Source organism: Cherax quadricarinatus, chromosome 86, assembly GCF_038502225.1.
Source record: "Cherax quadricarinatus isolate ZL_2023a chromosome 86, ASM3850222v1, whole genome shotgun sequence".
Classification (NCBI taxonomy): domain Eukaryota; kingdom Metazoa; phylum Arthropoda; class Malacostraca; order Decapoda; family Parastacidae; genus Cherax; species Cherax quadricarinatus.
Genome location: NC_091377.1, coordinates 11537317 through 11557212, shown reverse-complemented (window position 1 = coordinate 11557212; position 19896 = coordinate 11537317). Strand labels below are relative to the sequence as shown.

The window sequence follows — 19896 nt, the reverse complement described above, 5'->3', positions numbered from 1 at the left end:
AATCGCATCTGCTAGAAAAATGACAGGATGGATAATGAGAACCTTCAAAACTAGGGAGGCCAAGCCCATGATGACACTCTTCAGGTCACTTGTTCTATCTAGGCTGGAATATTGCTGCACTCTAACAGCACCTTTCAAGGCAGGTGAAATTGCCGACCTAGAAAATGTACAGAGAACTTTCACGGCACGCATAACGGAGATAAAACACCTCAATTACTGGGAGCGCTTGAGGTTTCTAAACCTGTATTCCCTGGAACGCAGGAGGGAGAGATACATGATTATATACACCTGGAAAATCCTAGAGGGACTAGTACCGAACTTGCACACGAAAATCACTCACTACGAAAGCAAAAGACTTGGCAGACGATGCACCATCCCCCCAATGAAAAGCAGGGGTGTCACTAGCACGTTAAGAGACCATACAATAAGTGTCAGGGGCCCGAGACTGTTCAACTGCCTCCCAGCACACATAAGGGGGATTACCAACAGACCCCTGGCAGTCTTCAAGCTGGCACTGGACAAGCACCTAAAGTCAGTTCCTGATCAGCCGGGCTGTGGCTCGTACGTTGGTTTGCGTGCAGCCAGCAGCAACAGCCTGGTTGATCAGGCGCTGATCCACCAGGAGGCCTGGTCACAGACCGGGCCGCGGGGGCGTTGACCCCCGAAACTCTCTCCAGGTAAACTCCAGGTAAGCACTGGTAACTGGCCAGAAGCACTGGTAACTTACCAAAAACAATGGTGACTGGCTAGAAAAACTGGTAACTGGCCAAAAGCAATGGTGACTGCCTAGAATAACTGGTAACTGGCCAGAAGCATTGCTAATTGACTAGAAGCACGGGTAACTGGTCTGAAGCACTGGTAACTGATCAGAAACACTGATAACTGACCAGAAGAACTGGTAACTGTCCAGAAGCACTGGTAACTGGCTTGAAGCACTGGTAATTAACCAGAAGAACTGGTAACTGGCTAAAAGCAATGGGTAACCTGTTACAATCACTGGTAACTGGACAGAAGCATTGATAACTGGCCATAAAGACCGATACCTGGTCAGAAGTACTGGTAACTGGCCAGAAGAACTGGTAACTGGTCAGAAGCTCTGGTAACTGCCTAAAGGGGGCTGTAGGGCAAATTTCGTAACTCGTTTATTTACCGTCCGATTTTCTCCAGTTTTGGTGCACAAGACAAAGTGTTCTCACTCTTTCTCGAAAATATTTATAAAAAATATACCTCAAACAACAACTGAGAAAAGACTGATTTACTGAAAATGCCCTTGATTTTGATGCAACTCTTATATGCGGCTACGTAAGGTGGTTTGGACACTTGGTGCCGAGAGAACAATGCTAATACTAATTCGGACCGTAGGATTTCCCTCTAAATACCTTATCGTTATTTCACAAAAAAATAAAGTTTGTTAGTTTCTGGAATATTGCAAAAAAATCTGCCCTTTACTCCCACATAACTCCCGAACTATTTGGAATATTTTCAAAAACTCTACGGTCAGGATAAGAGAAATCATTATTCTACAATATCTGTGAATATTATTCCATTTAATTAAGTAATAAAGGAGCCACATCGAATTATAGGTGAATAAGTTACTTCCGAGATATCGGCCGGGAACGCCGGCCGGCCCCCGTCTCAAAAAAAAAAAAAAAAAATTCGCGAAAATCGCGTTTGTTTGGGTGTATTTCTTAGTAAACTGATGTTCTAGTGCAGTTATCCTCTTCAAAACACCGTTTTCTCTTACTCAGAGACGACAGGTGACCAGTTACACTTTTATATCGAAATATTCCCGATAATCTCTGAGCCATATTATGGCCTATTTTATTCAGTCTAGAGTATATAACATGTTTGTATGTTATTTAGAGTGTTTATTATATCATATTAGATCAATTCTGATAGACAAATAAGCCGTAGAGTTGATATATAAGCTGATATAAGCGTAATAATGGGTGATTCCTGGCTGGCACCTCGAGCGGTGGCACACTGCTGAGCGTTCCCATCTGGTTCCCGGCAGTCACTAAGTCTCAGGATAAGTCCCGCCTACTGTTTTATGATGCCAAATAGTCAGTTATTATATTAGAAAGAATAATGCAAGAAAAGGCGATAAAAAACAAGAAAATAACTCCAAAAAATATATAGGCCGTGAGCAGACTCGGTACCAACATCGCCGTCACCATACCTGATATAAATGACTATAATTTCTTGTAGAAACGTCGTAGAACATTCATTCTGGTACCATTGTGTTGCCAAAGAGTTGAGCTTTTTTTCAGTATATATAACTCAATATCCATATTTTTCCGATTTTTCGGTGAGCGCGCGCGGCCAATTGCCCTACAGCCCCCTAAAAGCACTGCTGACTGGCCAAACCCCTCCCGACTATCCTGTAGCACTGGTAATAAGCCAGAAGCACAGCGCACTGGTTAGGAACCCTCGTAACTGGCTATATGGACTAGATCAGAAGCATTGGTAACTGACCAGAATTACTGGTAACTGACAAGAAGCACTGGTAGCTGACAAGAAGCACTTGTAACTGTCCAGAACCACTGGTAACTGTCCAGAAGTATTGGTAATTGATCAGAAGAGCTGGTAACTGTCCAGAAGCACCGGTGACTGACCAGAATGGCTGGTAACTGCCCAGAATCATTTGTAACTATCCAGAAGCACTCGCAACTGACCAGAAGCACTGGTAACTGACCAGAAGCACTGGTAACTGACCAGAAGCACTCGCAACTGACCAGAAGCACTGGTAACTGACCAGAAGCACTCACAACTGACCAGAAGCACTGGTAACTGACCAGAAGCACTGGTAACTGACCAGAAGCACTGGTAACTGACCAGAAGCACTGGTAACTGACCAGAAGCACTTGTAACTGACCAGAAGCACTGGTAACTGACCAGAAGCACTGGTAACTGACCAGAAGCACTGGTAACTGACCAGAAGCACTGGTAACTGACCAGAAGCACTGGTAACTGACCAGAAGCACTCGCAACTGACCAGAAGCACTGGTAACTGACCAGAAGCACTCGCAACTGACCAGAAGCACTGGTAACTGACCAGAAGCACTGGTAACTGACCAGAAGCACTGGTAACTGACCAGAAGCACTGGTAACTGACCAGAAGCACTGGTAACTGACCAGAAGCACTGGTAACTGACCAGAAGCACTGGTAACTGACCAGAATTATTATTATAATCAAATAAAAGCGCTAAGCCACAAGGACTATACAGCAACTGACCAGAAGCACTGGTAACTGACCAGAAGCACTCGCAACTGACCAGAAGCACTGGTAACTGACCAGAAGCACTGGTAACTGACCAAAAGCACTGGTAACTCACCAAAAGCACTGGTAACTGACCAGAAGCACTGGTAACTGACCAGAAGCATTGGTAACTGACCAGAAGCACTGGAAACTGACCAGAAGCACTCGCAACTGACCAGAAGCACTGGTAACTGACCAGAAGCACTCGCAACTGACCAGAAGCACTGGTAACTGACCAGAAGCACTCGCAACTGACCAGAAGCACTGGTAACTGACCAGAAGCACTCGCAACTGACCAGAAGCACTGGTAACTGACCAGAAGCATTGGTAACTGACCAGAAGCACTGGAAACTGACCAGAAGCACTGGTAACTGACCAGAAGCACTGGTAACTGACCAGAAGCACTCGCAACTGACCAGAAGCACTCGCAACTGACCAGAAGCACTGGTAACTGACCAGAAGCACTCGCAACTGACCAGAAGCACTCGCAACTGACCAGAAGCACTGGTAACTGACCAGAAGCACTGGTAACTGACCAGAAGCACTGGTAACTGACCAGAAGCACTGGTAACTGACCAGAAGCACTGGTAACTGACCAGAAGCACTGGTAACTGACCAGAAGCACTGGTAACTGACCAGAAGCACTCGCAACTGACCAGAAGCACTGGTAACTGACCAGAAGCACTCGCAACTGACCAGAAGCACTGGTAACTGACCAGAAGCACTGGTAACTGACCAGAAGCACTGGTAACTGACCAGAAGCACTGGTAACTGACCAGAAGCACTGGTAACTGACCAGAAGCACTGGTAACTGACCAGAAGCACTGGTAACTGACCAGAAGCACTGGTAACTGACCAGAATTATTATTATATTCAAAAAAAAAGCGCTAAGCCACAAGGACTATACAGCAACTGACCAGAAGCACTGGTAACTGACCAGAAGCACTCGCAACTGACCAGAAGCACTGGTAACTGACCAGAAGCACTGGTAACTGACCAAAAGCACTGGTAACTGACCAGAAGCACTGGTAACTGACCAGAAGCACTGGTAACTGACCAGAAGCATTGGTAACTGACCAGAAGCACTGGAAACTGACCAGAAGGATTGGTAACTAACCAGAAGCATTGGTAACTGTACAGAACCACTGTTAACTCTCCAGAAGAATTGGTAATTGACCAGAAGCACTGGCAACTGATCAGAAGCACTAGTAACGGACCAGAGGCACTGGTAACTGACTAGACGCACTGGTAACTGGCCAGAAGCACTGGTAACTGGCCAGAAGCACTGGTAACTGACGAAGCACTGGTAACTGGCCAAAAGCACTGGTAAATGACCAGAAGCACTGTTAATTGGTCAGAAGCACTAGTAACGAACCAGAGGCACTGGTAACTGGCCAAAAACACTCGTAACTGGCTAGAAGCACTGGTAACTGGCCAAAATAAATGGTGACTGGTTAGAAGCACTGTTAATTGACCAGAAGCACTGGTAACTGATCAGAAGCACTAGTTACCGACCAGAGGCACTGGTAACTGGCCAGAAACACTGGTAACTGGTCAGAAGCTCTGGTAACTGCCTAAAAGCACTGCTGACTGGCCAAACCCCTCCCGACTATCCAGTAGCACTGGTAATAAACCAGAAGCACAGCACACTGGTTAGGAACCCTCGTAACTGGCTATATGGACTAGATCAGAAGCACTAGTAACTGACCAGAATTACTGGTAACTGACAAGAAGCACTGGTAACTGACAAGAAGCACTGGTAACTGACAAGAAGCACTTGTAACTGTCCAGAACCAATGGTAACTGTCCAGAAGTATTGGTAATTGATCAGAAGAGCTGGTAACTGTCCAGAAGCACTGGTGACTGACCAGAATGGCTGGTAACTGCCCAGAATCATTTGTAACTATCCAGAAGCACTCGCAACTGACCAGAAGCACAGGTAACTGACCAGAAGCACTGGTAACTGACCAGAAGCACTGGTAACTGACCAGAAGCACTGGTAACTGACCAGAAGCACTGGTAACTGACCAGAAGCACTGGTAACTGACCAGAAGCACTGGTAACTGACCAGAAGCACTGGTAACTGACCAGAAGCACTGGTAACTGACCAGAAGCACTGGTAACTGACCAGAAGCACTGGTAACTGACCAGAAGCACTGGTAACTGACCAGAAGCACTCGCAACTGACCAGAAGCACTCGCAACTGACCAGAAGCACTCGCAACTGACCAGAAGCACTCGCAACTGACCAGAAGCACTCGCAACTGACCAGAAGCACTGGTAACTGACCAGAAGCACTGGTAACTGACCAGAAGCACTGGTAACTGACCAGAAGCACTGGTAACTGACCAGAAGCACTGGTAACTGACCAGAAGCACTGGTAACTGACCAGAAGCACTGGTAACTGACCAGAAGCACTGGTAACTGACCAGAAGCACTGGTAACTGACCAGAAGCACTGGTAACTGACCAGAAGCACTGGTAACTGACCAGAAGCACTGGTAACTGACCAGAAGCACTGGTAACTGACCAGAAGCACTGGTAACTGACCAGAAGCACTGGTAACTGACCAGAAGCACTCGCAACTGACCAGAAGCACTGGTAACTGACCAGAAGCACTCGCAACTGACCAGAAGCACTGGTAACTGGCCAGAAGCACTGGTAACTGACCAGAAGCACTGGTAACTGACCAGAAGCACTGGTAACTGACCAGAAGCACTGGTAACTGACCAGAAGCACTGGTAACTGAACAGAAGCACTGGTAACTGAACAGAAGCACTGGTAACTGACCAGAAGCACTCGCAACTGACCAGAAGCACTGGTAACTGACCAGAAGCACTGGTAACTGACCAGAAGCACTGGTAACTGACCAGAAGCACTGGTAACTGACCAGAAGCACTGGTAACTGACCAGAAGCACTGGTAACTGACCAGAAGCACTGGTAACTGACCAGAAGCACTGGTAACTGACCAGAAGCACTGGTAACTGACCAGAAGCATTGGTAACTGTACAGAACCACTGGTAACTCTCCAGAAGAATTGGTAATTGACCAGAAGCACTGGCAACTGATCAGAAGCACTAGTAACGGACCAGAGGCACTGGTAACTGACTAGACGCACTGGTAACTGGCCAGAAGCACTGGTAACTGGCCAGAAGCACTGGTAACTGGCCAGAAGCACTGGTAACTGGCCAGAAGCACTTGTAACTGGCCAGAAGCACTGGTAACTGGCCAAAAGCACTGGTAACTGGCCAAAAGCACTGGTAACTGGCTTGAAGGACTGCTAACTCCCCAGAGAAACTGGTAACTGGCTAGAAGCACTGGTAATTGACCAAAAGAACTGGTAACTGGCTAAAAGCACTGGTTACCTGTTAAAATCACTGGTAACTGGACAGAAGCATTGATAACTGGCCATAAAGACCGATAACTGGTCAGAAGAACTGGTAACTGGTCAGAGGCACTGTTAACTAACCAGAAGCACTGGTAATTGACCAGAAGCACTGGTAATTGACCAGAAGCACTGGTAATTGACCAGCAGCACTGGTAACTGACCAGAAGCACTGGTAATTGACCACAAGCACTGATAGCTGACCACAAGCACTGGTAACTGACCACAAGCATTGGTAAGTGACCACAAGCACTGGTAACTGACCACAAGCACTGGTAACTGACCACAAGCACTGGTAACTGACCACAAGCACTGGAAATTGACCAGAAGCAATGGTAACCAGAAGCACTGGTAACTGTACAGAACCACTGGTAACTGCCTAGAAGCACTGGTAACTGGTTAAAAGCACTGGTATCTGGACAGAACCATTGGTAAATGACCAAAAGCTCTGGTAACTGGTCAGAAGCACTGGTAACCGACCAGAAGCACTGGTAACTGGCCAGAAGTACTGGTAACCGACCAGAAGCACTGGTAACTGGTCAGAAGTACTGGTAACTGGCCAGAAGCATTGGGAACTGGCTAGACGCACTGGTAACTGACCAGAAACACTGGTAACTGGTTAGAAGCACTGGTAACTGGCCAGAAGCAGTGGTAACTGGCTAGAAGCAGTGGTAACTGGCTAGAAGCAGTGGTAACTGGTTAGAAGCAGTGGTAACTGGCTAGAAGCAGTGGTAACTGGTTAGAAGCACTGGTAACTGGCCAGAAGCACTGGCAACTGGCCAAAAGCACTGGTAACTGGCCAGAAGTACTGGTAACTGGCTAGAAGCACTGGTAACTGGTTAGAAGCACTGGTAACTGGCTAGAAGCACTGGTAACTGACCAGAAGAACTGGTAACTGGCTAAAAGCAATGGTAACTGGCCAGAAGAATTGATTACTGGCCATAAGCACCGATAACTGGCCAGAAGTACTGGTAACTGACCAGAAGCATTGGTAACTGATCAGACGCATTCGTAACTAACAAGAAGCACAGGTAACTGTCCAGAAATGCTGGTAACTGTCCAGAAGCATTGGTAATTGACCAGAATCACTGGTAACTGTCCAGAAGGACCGGTAACTGACTAGAATTGCTGGTATCTGTCCAGAATCACTGGTAACTGCCCAGAATCACTGGTAATTGTCCAGAAGTACTGGCAACTGACAAGAAGCACTGGTAACTGTCCAGCAGCACTAGTAACTGACCAGAAGCACTGGTAACTGACCAGAAGCACTGGTAACTGACCAGAAGCACTGGTAACTGACCAGAAGCACTGGTAACTGACCAGAAGCACTGGTAACTGACCAGAAGCACTGGTAACTGACCAGAAGCACTGGTAACTGACCAGAAGCACTGGTAACTGAGCAGAAGCACTGGAAACTGACCAGAAGGATTGGTAACTAACCAGAAGCATTGGTAATTGACCAGAAGCACTGGCAACTGATCAGAAGCACTAGTAACGGACCAGAGGCACTGGTAACTGACTAGACGCACTGGTAACTGGCCAAAAGCACTGGTAACTGGCCAGCATTGGTAAATGACCAGAAGCACTGTTAATTGGTCAGAAGCACTAGTAACGAACCAGAGGCACTGGTAACTGGCGAGAAGCACTCGTAACTGGCTAGAAGCACTGGTAACTGGCTAGAAGCACTGGTAACTGTCCAGAAGCACCGGTAACTGTCCAGAAGCACCGGTAACTGACTAGAATTACTGGTATCTGTCCAGAGTCACTGGTAACTGTCCAGAATCACTGGTAACTGTCCAGAAGTACTGGTAACTGACAAGAAGCACTGATAACTGACAAGAAGCACTAGTAACTGTCCAGCAGCACTAGTAACTGACTAGAAACACTAGTAACTGGCCAGAAGCACTGGTAACTGACCAGAAGTACTGATAACTGCCCAGAAGCACTGATAACTGACCAAAAGCACTGGTAAATGACGAGATGCACTGGTAACTGACCAGAAGCACTGGAAACTAAGCAGAAGCACTGGTAACTGAGCAGAAGCACTGGTAACTGACCAGAAACACTGGTAACTGACCATAAGCACTGGTAACTGACTAGAAACAATGGTAACTAACCAAAAGCAATGGTAACTGGCTAGAAGCACTGATAACTGGCCAGAAGCACTGGTAACTGGCCAGAAACATTGGTAATTGACCAGAAGCACTGGTAACTGGTAAGAGCCACTGGTAACTCATCAGAAGCACTAGTAATCGACCAGAAACACTGGTAACTGGCCAGAAGCACTGGTAACTGGCCAGAAGTACTGGTAACTGACCAGAAGCACTGGTAACTGACCAGAAGCACTGGTAACTGACCAGAAGGACTGGTAACTGTCCAGAAGCACTGGTAACTGTCCAGAAGCACTGGTAACTGTCCAGAGGCACTGGTAACTGTCCAGAAGCACTAGTAACTGTCCAAAAGCACTGGTAACTGTCCGTAAGCACTGGTAACTGTCCAGAAGCATTGTAACTGTCCAGAAGGATTGGTAACTTACCAGAATCACTGGTAACTGTCCACAAGCACTGGTAACTGTCCACAAGCACTCGTGACTCACTAGCAGCACTGTTGACTCACTAGCAGCACTGGTGACTTTCTAGGAGCACTGGCAACTCACTACGAGCACTGGTAACTAACTAGGAACACTGGTAACTAGTAACACTGGTAACTAACTAGGAACAAGTAGTAGCTAGAGGCATTCTTTAGCTTCCCCGGCGCTCGAGGTCAATGCCCAAGCTGGGGTATGGCTCCAAAAGGATCCTGTAGTGTTTGCTGCCTTTGCACCTCCTGACATCGTCTGCTGCTATGCAGCTGCCACACCCTTCGAGCCAGTGCGGGTGGGGTTTGTGGTAGCCCAAGGTGCCTAGCTTCTCCCTCCGAGCCCTATAGGGGCGGGAAATGTGGCTAGGCCTAGGGACAGCTGGTCCCAGAAAATGAGGAGGTACCTGTACCTCCTCCAATAGCAGACACTGGTCTGAGACACTCCCACGACACGGAGCAATGGCCGGGCCACCTCTTGGAAAAGGCCCGGGCCGGGCGATTATACCGCCGAGCCTACTACCTACCTAGAATTTGTATTGATAAAGCCACTGGATGGCAAAAAGTCTACAATAAAGGTACCCAGATGTTGCATATATGTCTAACTTTCACATTAAGATGTGTTTTCATAAGACATCTGTCGTCCCTATTCACCCATCAGTAAAGTGGGTACCTGGGTGTTAGTGGACTGGTGTGGGTTGCATCCTTGGACAAAATTGACCTAATTTGCCCGAATTACTCTGCACAACAATCGGCTTTCTATATAGTAGTATATCACTGAAGTCAGCCTTGGTCTGTATGTCTTGTACATATACTTGTAGAAATAAAGATATCAAGTCTAATGATCGAAATAGAAAGGTCTTCCTCTCAGATGGTGTACTTACTCTAAACATATGGTTGGCATCACTGGTATAGATACCATCCCTCTGGTTGGTAGTGTACTGCAGTTCCATCTGGTAGAGAGCATACAGTTCTTGCAGTTCTGGAGACATAGTCGTCTTGGTCTCTGTAACACCAACACTCGCTACACTTAATGTACACTGACATAATTAACTCGTAACTTCTATGGGGCCCAGTAGTGGAACTATGTTAAACCCATAATGTTGACCAGAGATTTAACACTCAATTATTAAACATATTCTAGTTTCCTACTTAAGTGTAGCATAATGTAACACATATACAAGGCCTACAAGATTCATTTATCTGTTTATTTTGGATAATTAAATTTATGAATGTGAGATCTTGTAAATAAATAGTACTCCCGTAACAACTTTTTCAGTTTATTTTTAATCCTTGAAAATTTTCCTGATGAATTTGTAATGGTCAAAACTTAATTTCACGGATAGAAATAAACAGAAGCAGAGAAGTTTAAACCATCTAAAAAATCATATTAGAAGCTAGGCTATGGAGAAAAATTAAGGGGGGTTGGACTTAAGTGGGACTTGCACACGAGTTAACAGGGTTATCCAAGTTTATTAATGGGTAGCACTGAAAATGTGTTGGGCAAACCATACCACGGGCGGGATTTGAACCTGGTTTGGGTTGGAGAAGAACCTGCCTAGTATGGGCCAGTAGGCCTGCTGCAGTGTTTTTTATGTTCTGTATACTCATGCTCGTGATGGCCATCTTGGATTTCTGCAAATTCTATATTAGATGCCGAGAAGTGAGAGCAATTAATGTAATCCTTTACCAAAAGAGTAAAGAGTAATTTCAGTCCTAGCATTTGTTTCCGTAACAGCGTCTGTTCAATAAACTAAACTTGGATCACCTCAGCCTTCGATTCCCCTTCAACAAGAGTGGCAACAAATGCTCAATGTTGCCATGATATTATTCATGGGATACTCTACCAAGGATAACTGAAGGTAATTAATTTGAAGAAAAAGAACACTGGAATACCAACAACTGCAGTTTGGCTACAATGGCTGCTGGAGGACATTGTTGACACATAAGTATGCAAATCCTACACAACACAGACAAGTAGATGAGTAAAACATGTGTAACAGTCTGATGTCTTTATTGCCGAAATGTTTCATTAATAAAGATACCCAACTGTTGCACATGTGTCTTAATCTTCAGTCTTCCTCAGTCAAATAGAGAGAGCGGAAGCGTTTCGACAGTAAAAATAAGTGTAAGACGCGTCTTACTCAAGTGTTGATACAGACTCCAACTCACCATGACCATCGTGAATGGCTGTCAAAGAGAAAAATATTTTCAATACATAATTATTATTATTATTATTATTATTATTATTATTAATGGGAAATGGTATGGTGATACCGACAAGGTGTGGAAACAGACACTTATGTACAGTACAGGTGACTTCTTCAGTCCTAATACAGAGATAACTAAGAAAACGAGTATATATAGTTACAGTAGTCAGAGGGAGTGTCACGTGGGTAGCACTAGTAGTGGTAGTAGTAGATGTTCTACTCACTGGTGAAAACACTCTCTGAACATCTACCGTAAACCTACCTACAAGAACAACTGACACTAGAACTAAAAGGAGGGGTAGTTATAGGTTTCTTTCTGAGAGCTTCCAGGATTTCCAACCCGCAGTTCCTCGAGGAAGAATGTACACACATTACACATTCTTTTAGTTCACTAATTTCCCATACACTTCATACATGACTGCAGGACATGTGCAACACGAATCCTCAACAATACCAACATCAATCAAGTTGAACAAAAGCCTCCAAGTTGGTACAATTACTGACAATATGTAAAGTAAAAGGACACAAGTGCAACTAATGTGACATTTTTATTGTGGCAACGTTTCGATCTCCAGGAGCTTTGTCAAGCCGTTACAAACAGTACACGAACGAACGAACGAAAGTTCAGGGCTCTGGTGGCCTGGTGGTTAACGCTCTCGCTTCACACGGTGAGGGCCTGGGTTCGATTCCCAGCCAGAGTAGAAACATTAGACGTGTTTCTTTCCACCTGTTGTCTATGTTCCCCATCAGTAAAATGGGTACCTGGGTGTTAGTCGACTGGTGTGGGTCGCATCCTGGGACACTGACCTAAGGAGGCCTGGTCACAGACCGGGCCGCGGGGGCGTTGACCCCCGGAACTCTCTCCAGGTAAACTCCAGGTAAGATCCCAAATGGGATGAGCGGGGAAGACGGGACAGATGAAGAATAGTGCTGGAGAGGAGTGTTCTTAGTCGTAGAAATAGTACATGGACACAGAGGGTATATATAGGCTCAGATTGAGGTGCAATACTAGTGGTAGTAGTAGTAAGACAAGTTGTAGTAGTAGTAGTAGTAATACAATATGTTAGAACAATAGACTCGCACAAGAGTAAAAGGATATAAAAGCTATAACTTGGGTAACATAAGAATAGGTTAGAAAAATATTTCTATTGGAGGCTGGATAGAGAAGGTCTGTTTCAATGTAATGTGCTTTGTGTAGTATTAACAGGAGAGACTATGTGATGGCAGGGTTTTCTGTTTTCAGGAGGATTCTTGCTAAGACTTCAGAGATGGTGAAGCTGCCTTTGTTTTGTTTACTGTGTACAACATCGAAATTCCACCAATCGTCTCGTGAAATTCATGGACGCCCAATTAGTGATCAAAGAAACCAATTTCCGCAGACGCAAGTGTCTTGAATCTTCACACATAGCTGTTTCTAATACAATTAAACAAAACAAAGGCAGCTTCACATGTTTGAAGAGAGTCATGGAGACAGACCGCTCCTTCACCCTGGAGGAACTGGATTCTCGGCAGAAGGTTACCAAGGGTGTAGTGATGCGATACCCGCTGATGATGCCCATCGAGGCAGTAGCAGCTCACCCCAGTGTCGTGTCAGCAGGCAATGCACCAACCCGGCAGGCCCTCATTCAGCATGTAGGACCGGTGCCATCCCAGCTGGACCTCGGTTCTTGGGGCAGGTACGATGTCAGGACCTTCATGGCAGAACCAGTTCGCTGTTTCAAGTGCCAGCATTACGGACAATTGGGTGCACTCTGTCCGAACAGAGTAATCTGCGGTGTCTGCAGCCAGCCCCACCCTACCGAGGAATGCATCACCAAGCTGAAGAATGCATCGCCACCCATTCCACGATGCCCGAATTGCAGGCAGAAACACCATGCCTGGAACCCTCGATGCCCCGAGAGGCTCGCTAGAATTCGTGAGGCCTGGAAGACGCCAACAACGAGACAGCAGGCTACAGCAGAGCATCACCCTCAGCAGACGATGGGTGCAGAGAATCCTGCCATACTGCAGAATTCTCATCAGGCAATCCAACTCAATGCCCAGGAATTTCCGACCCTTGAAGAGTCAACCAGGCGTCATGAGCAGGAGCATCCTCCCCCACTACCGCAACGAAGAAACAAAAACATGAGGAACAAGCGGCGCCAACAGGAAACATCTGGGCAACGCAATCAGCAGACGGCACTACACGAACCCCCACCGGCCTCCTAGCCAGGGACAGCCACTATGCAGGCTGTGCCTGCACCTCACCAGCAGATACCTGGTACACAACTTGGCATACAGCAACAGGCCACGGTGTGCACAGTGAAGAAATACAACCCTCAGCAGACCCCACAGATTACAGCAGCCCAGATAATACCCACTGCTTCTAACCCACCGACAATGCAGGCCCTCAACAGGGAGAATCTCTTAACACTCATCAAGGCATTCACGGATATTATCTGCAACACAATCACCTCCACGGAACAACAGAGCCTGTTCCGGCAGATGGTCAGCACACTCCCGAGGGTGTGCTTACTGACAGAGCAGGAAACAGTGGATCCCATGAATCTGCAGATTATCAGAGCGGACAGAGCCGTCCCCAGCTCAGGAAACAGCTGAGATGGAGTAACCTCAGTGCCATATCATGGTCGCTTATGGGACACACTAACTGAACTGTCCAGAACAGTGCTTGAGCAGCATATGCTGCAACAGTGAAGAATCAATTCTCCTTCAGGAGCCAGAGACGGGTCATCTCAAGATTAAGACGCGTGCCAGGACCCTGGTCTTGGCGAACATTATACATGCACATACATGTACTGTTTGTAACGGCTTGACAAAGCTCCTGAAGAGCGAAACGTTGCCACAATAAAAATGTCACATTAGTTGCACTTGTGTCCAAGTTACATTGTTTTAGCAGTCAGCGACGTTGCAGCTAACGTTTCAAGAGTTTTTGACAGAAAACAAGCTAAAATATCCACCAGCTCCTCAGCTATTAAAAACCTGGTACACTTGTTGCACTTGTGTCCTTTTAATTTACACAAAAAAAACCAAACATGGGGGAGGGGGTGACAAAGTACACGTCGGGGAAACAGCCAGATCTCTGGATATTAGGATCACAGAACACAAAAATGTTTGCAGAAATGATGACCGTAAAAACGCGTGTTCAACATAGGGACGATGTTGGACACCTCATGAAATTCAGTGAGGCTAAACTAGTGATTAAGGAAGACGGTTTAAGATGGTGAAAGTGCACAGAAGCTGCCCCAATTGCTGTTAGTAACACCGTCAAGCAAAAGTCCGGTAGTTACAGTATCTCAAAATTGCTAATCAACAGGATATTACCCATTCTGGAGACTGCTGTAACACGTCGATAGGTCCTTCTCTAACCTAACCAGTCTCACCACAATTACTATCACCACTACCACCACCACTACTACCACCACCACTACTACTACCACCACTTCCACTACTACCACTACTACCACCACCACCACCACTACTACTACCACCTCCACTACTACCACAACCACTACTACCACCACCACTACTACCACCACAACTACTACCACCACTACTACCAAACACCAACACCACCACTACTACTACCACCACCTCCACTACTACCACCACCACCTCCACTACTACTACTACCACCACCACCACTACTACTACCACTACTACCTGCTACTATATATACTCGCTCTTAGTTATCTCTGTGTTAGGATTGAAGAAGTCACTCGTGGCGAAACGTTTCCTTTAATAAATGTCCTATACTGTACACAAGTGTCTTTTTCCACACATTATTATTATTTACAAGTAAGCGCATAACCGCAAGGGCTATATAGAGCTTGGAAAGTAAGTTAGAGGTTGAAGAATAAAAAAGGGCACAATAGCTTGACTTTAACAACACACAAATAACTCGCACACACCAGCAAAATACACGACATTTCGGTCTAATAATTACATATCTTAGTAAATATTCTAACACCAGCCTACACATAATTACTAAACATTACACTAACATACACTAATATAGAGCTGTCTATACATTACACTAACATACACTAATATAGAGCTGTCTAAACATTACACTAACATACACTAATATAGAGCTGTCTAAACATTACACTAACATACACTAATATAGAGTTGTCTAAACATTACACTAACATACACTAATATAGAGCTGTCTAAACATTACACTAACATACACTAATATAGAGCTGTCTAAACATTACACTAACATACACTAATATAGAGCTGTCTAAACATTACACTAACATACACTAATATAGAGTTGTCTAAACATTACACTAACATACACTAATATAGAGCTGTCTAAACATTACACTAACATACACTAATATAGAGCTGTCTAAACATTACACTGACATACACTAATATAGAGCTGTCTAAACATTACACTAACATACACTAATATAGAGCTGTCTAAACATTACACTAACATACACTAATATAGAGCTGTCTAAACATTACACTAACACTAATATAGAGCTGTCTAAACATTACACTAACACTAATATAGAGCTGTCTAAACATTACACTAACATACACTAATATAGAGCTGTTTAAACATTACACTAACATACACTAATATAGAGCTGTCTAAACATTACACTAACATACACTAATATAGAGCTGTCTAAACATTACACTAACATACACTAATATAGAGCTGTCTAAACATTACACTAACATACACTAATATAGAGCTGTCTAAACATTACACTGACATACACTAATAAAGAGCTGTCTAAACATTACACTAACATACACTAATATAGAGCTGTCTAAACATTACACTAACATACACTAATATAGAGCTGTCTAAACATTACACTGACATACACTAATATAGAGCTGTCTAAACATTACACTAACATACACTAATATAGAGCTGTCTAAACATTACACTAACATACACTAATATAGAGCTGTCTAAACATTACACTAACATACACTAATATAGAGCTGTCTAAACATTACACTAACATACACTAATATAGAGCTGTCTAAACATTACACTAACACTAATATAGAGCTGTCTAAACATTACACTAACATACACTAATATAGAGTTGTCTAAACATTACACTAACATACACTAATATAGAGCTGTCTAAACATTACACTAACATACACTAATATAGAGCTGTCTAAACATTACACTAACATACACTAATATAGAGGTGTCTAAACATTACACTAACATACACTAATATAGAGCTGTCTAAACATTACACTAACATACACTAATATAGAGCTGTCTAAACATTACACTAACATACACTAATATAGAGTTGTCTAAACATTACACTAACAGAGCTGTCTAAACATTACACTAACATACACTAATATAGAGCTGTCTAAACATTACACTAACATACACTAATATAGAGTTGTCTAAACATTACACTAACATACACTAATATAGAGTTGTCTAAACATTACACTAACATACACTAATATAGAGCTGTCTAAACATTACACTAACATACACTAATATAGAGCTGTCTAAACATTACACTAACATACGCTAATATAGAGCTGTCTAAACATTACACTAACATAGAGCTGTCTAAACATTACACTAACATACACTAATATAGAGTTGTCTAAACATACACTAATATAGAGCTGTCTAAACATTACACTAACACACTAATATAGAGCTGTCTAAACATTACACTAACATACACTAATATAGAGTTGTCTAAACATTACACTAACATACACTAATATAGAGTTGTCTAAACATTACACTAACATACACTAATATAGAGCTGTCTAAACATTACACTAACATACACTAATATAGAGTTGTCTAAACATTACACTAACACTAATATAGAGCTGTCTAAACATTACACTAACATACACTAATATAGAGCTGTCTAAACATTACACTAACATACACTAATATAGAGCTGTCTAAACATTACACTAACATACGCTAATATAGAGCTGTCTAAATATTACACTAACATACACTAATACAGAGCTGTCTAAACATTACACTAACATACACTAATATAGAGTTGTCTAAACATTACACTAACATACACTAATATAGAGCTGTCTAAACATTACACTAACATACACTAATATAGAGCTGTCTAAACATTACACTAACATACAATAATATAGAGTTGTCTAAACATTACACTAACATACACTAATATAGAGCTGTCTAAACATTACACTAACATACACTAATATAGAGTTGTCTAAACATTACACTAACACACTAATATAGAGCTGTCTAAACATTACACTAACATACACTAATATAGAGCTGTCTAAACATTACACTAACATACGCTAATATAGAGCTGTCTAAACATTACACTAACATACACTAATATAGAGCTGTCTAAACATTACACTAACATACACTAATATAGAGCTGTCTAAACATTACACTAACATACACTAATATAGAGCTGTCTAAACATTACACTAACATACACTAATATAGAGCTGTCTAAACATTACACTAACATACACTAATATAGAGCTGTCTAAACATTACACTAACATACACTAATATAGAGCTGTCTAATTACACTAACATACACTAATATAGAGCTGTCTAAACATTACACTAACATACACTAATATAGAGCTGTCTAAACATTACACTGACATACACTAATAAACAGCTGTCTAAACATTACACTAACATACACTAATATAGAGCTGTCTAAACATTACACTAACATACACTAATATAGAGCTGTCTAAACATTACACTAACATACACTAATATAGAGCTGTCTAAACATTACACTAACATACACTAATATAGAGCTGTCTAAACATTACACTAACATACACTAATATAGAGCTGTCTAAACATTACACTAACATACACTAATATAGAGCTGTCTAAACATTACACTAACATACACTAATATAGAGCTGTCTAAACATTACACTAACATACACTAATATAGAGTTGTCTAAACATTACACTAACATACACTAATATAGAGCTGTCTAAGATTAGATTTTGCCACCGAAGTGGCTAGTTTATTGTGCACCCCATATCCATCCTGTGGACGGTAGCGCGAGAGCATGTGGATACACAAAAGGCCTAGGAACTAGGCCCCAAAGGGTTAACAGGAATACATATGGATTTATATCTACATATCTATAGTTCACTTATCTGTTACAAGCAAATTTAGGAAATTTGCTTAGTATATCTGGTATCTTATTTTCATTAATAAGATATCTTGACATGTCACATAGGTTATTATACTGTCTGTCTCTGTATTCCTCAATAAGTGGACAATTAAGCACATAGTGTTCAAGAGAGTGACCATATGCCTGATCACATAATTTACATTTAGTTTGATCATCATCTGTGTGTCTCCCAAACTGCCAGAAGTACTTATAACCAAGCCTAAGCCTGGCCACTACAACATCAGTCAGTACTTGTAACCAAGCCTAAGCCTGGCCACTACAACATCAGTCAGTACTTGTAACCAAGCCTAAGCCTGGCCACTACATCAGTCAGTACTTATAACCAAGCCTAAGCCTGGCCACTACAACATCAGTCAGTCTGTTCACATTGCAAGTTGCTCCATAAACATACTTATCTACGTTCATGTTATCATAGTGGGTTATAGATCTACTCAGGCTTCTAACTGCATTCCTATAACAATCATCTTCATTATTTACTTCTCTCCTAATATTATTCCTAATGCTAGACACAGTTACACCAAAGTTATATTCTACATTCTCCTTCTGGGTACTCTTCTTGGCTAAACAGCTGTCTAAACATTACACTAACATACACTAATATAGAGTTGTCTAAACATTACACTAACATACACTAATATAGAGTTGTCTAAACATTACACTAACATACACTAATATAGAGTTGTCTAAACATTACACTAACATACACTAATATAGAGCTGTCTAAACATTACACTAACATACACTAATATAGAGCTGTCTAAACATTACACTAACATACACTAATATAGAGTTGTCTAAACATTACACTAACATACACTAATATAGAGTTGTCTAAACATTACACTAACACTAATATAGAGCTGTCTAAACATTACACTAACATACACTAATATAGAGTTGTCTAAACATTACACTAACATACACTAATATAGAGCTGTCTAAACATTACACTAACATACACTAATATAGAGCTGTCTAAACATTACACTAACATACACTAATATAGAGCTGTCTAAACATTACACTAACACTAATATAGAGCTGTCTAAACATTACACTAACATACACTAATATAGAGCTGTCTAAACATTACACTAACACTAATATAGAGCTGTCTAAACATTACACTAACATACACTAATATAGAGCTGTCTAAACATTACACTAACACTAATATAGAGCTGTCTAAACATTACACTAACACTAATATAGAGCTGTCTAAACATTACACTAACACTAATATAGAGCTGTCTAAACATT

The 19896-nt window shown here is 42.7% G+C and overlaps 1 protein-coding gene across 1 annotated transcript in view; it reads right to left on the bottom strand.

Moving 5' to 3' along the window:
- LOC128703084 (kinesin-like protein KIF19) overlaps window positions 1–19896 on the bottom strand; it is a 295621-nt gene that overhangs the window by 68155 nt on the left and 207570 nt on the right. The window contains exons 15-16 of the mRNA XM_070103638.1: window positions 11393–11410; window positions 10105–10226 (exon numbers count right to left, since the gene is read on the bottom strand). Of these exons, the coding sequence (XP_069959739.1) occupies window positions 10105–10226; window positions 11393–11410 (140 nt within the window). The remainder of the gene's footprint in view (window positions 1–10104; window positions 10227–11392; window positions 11411–19896) is intronic.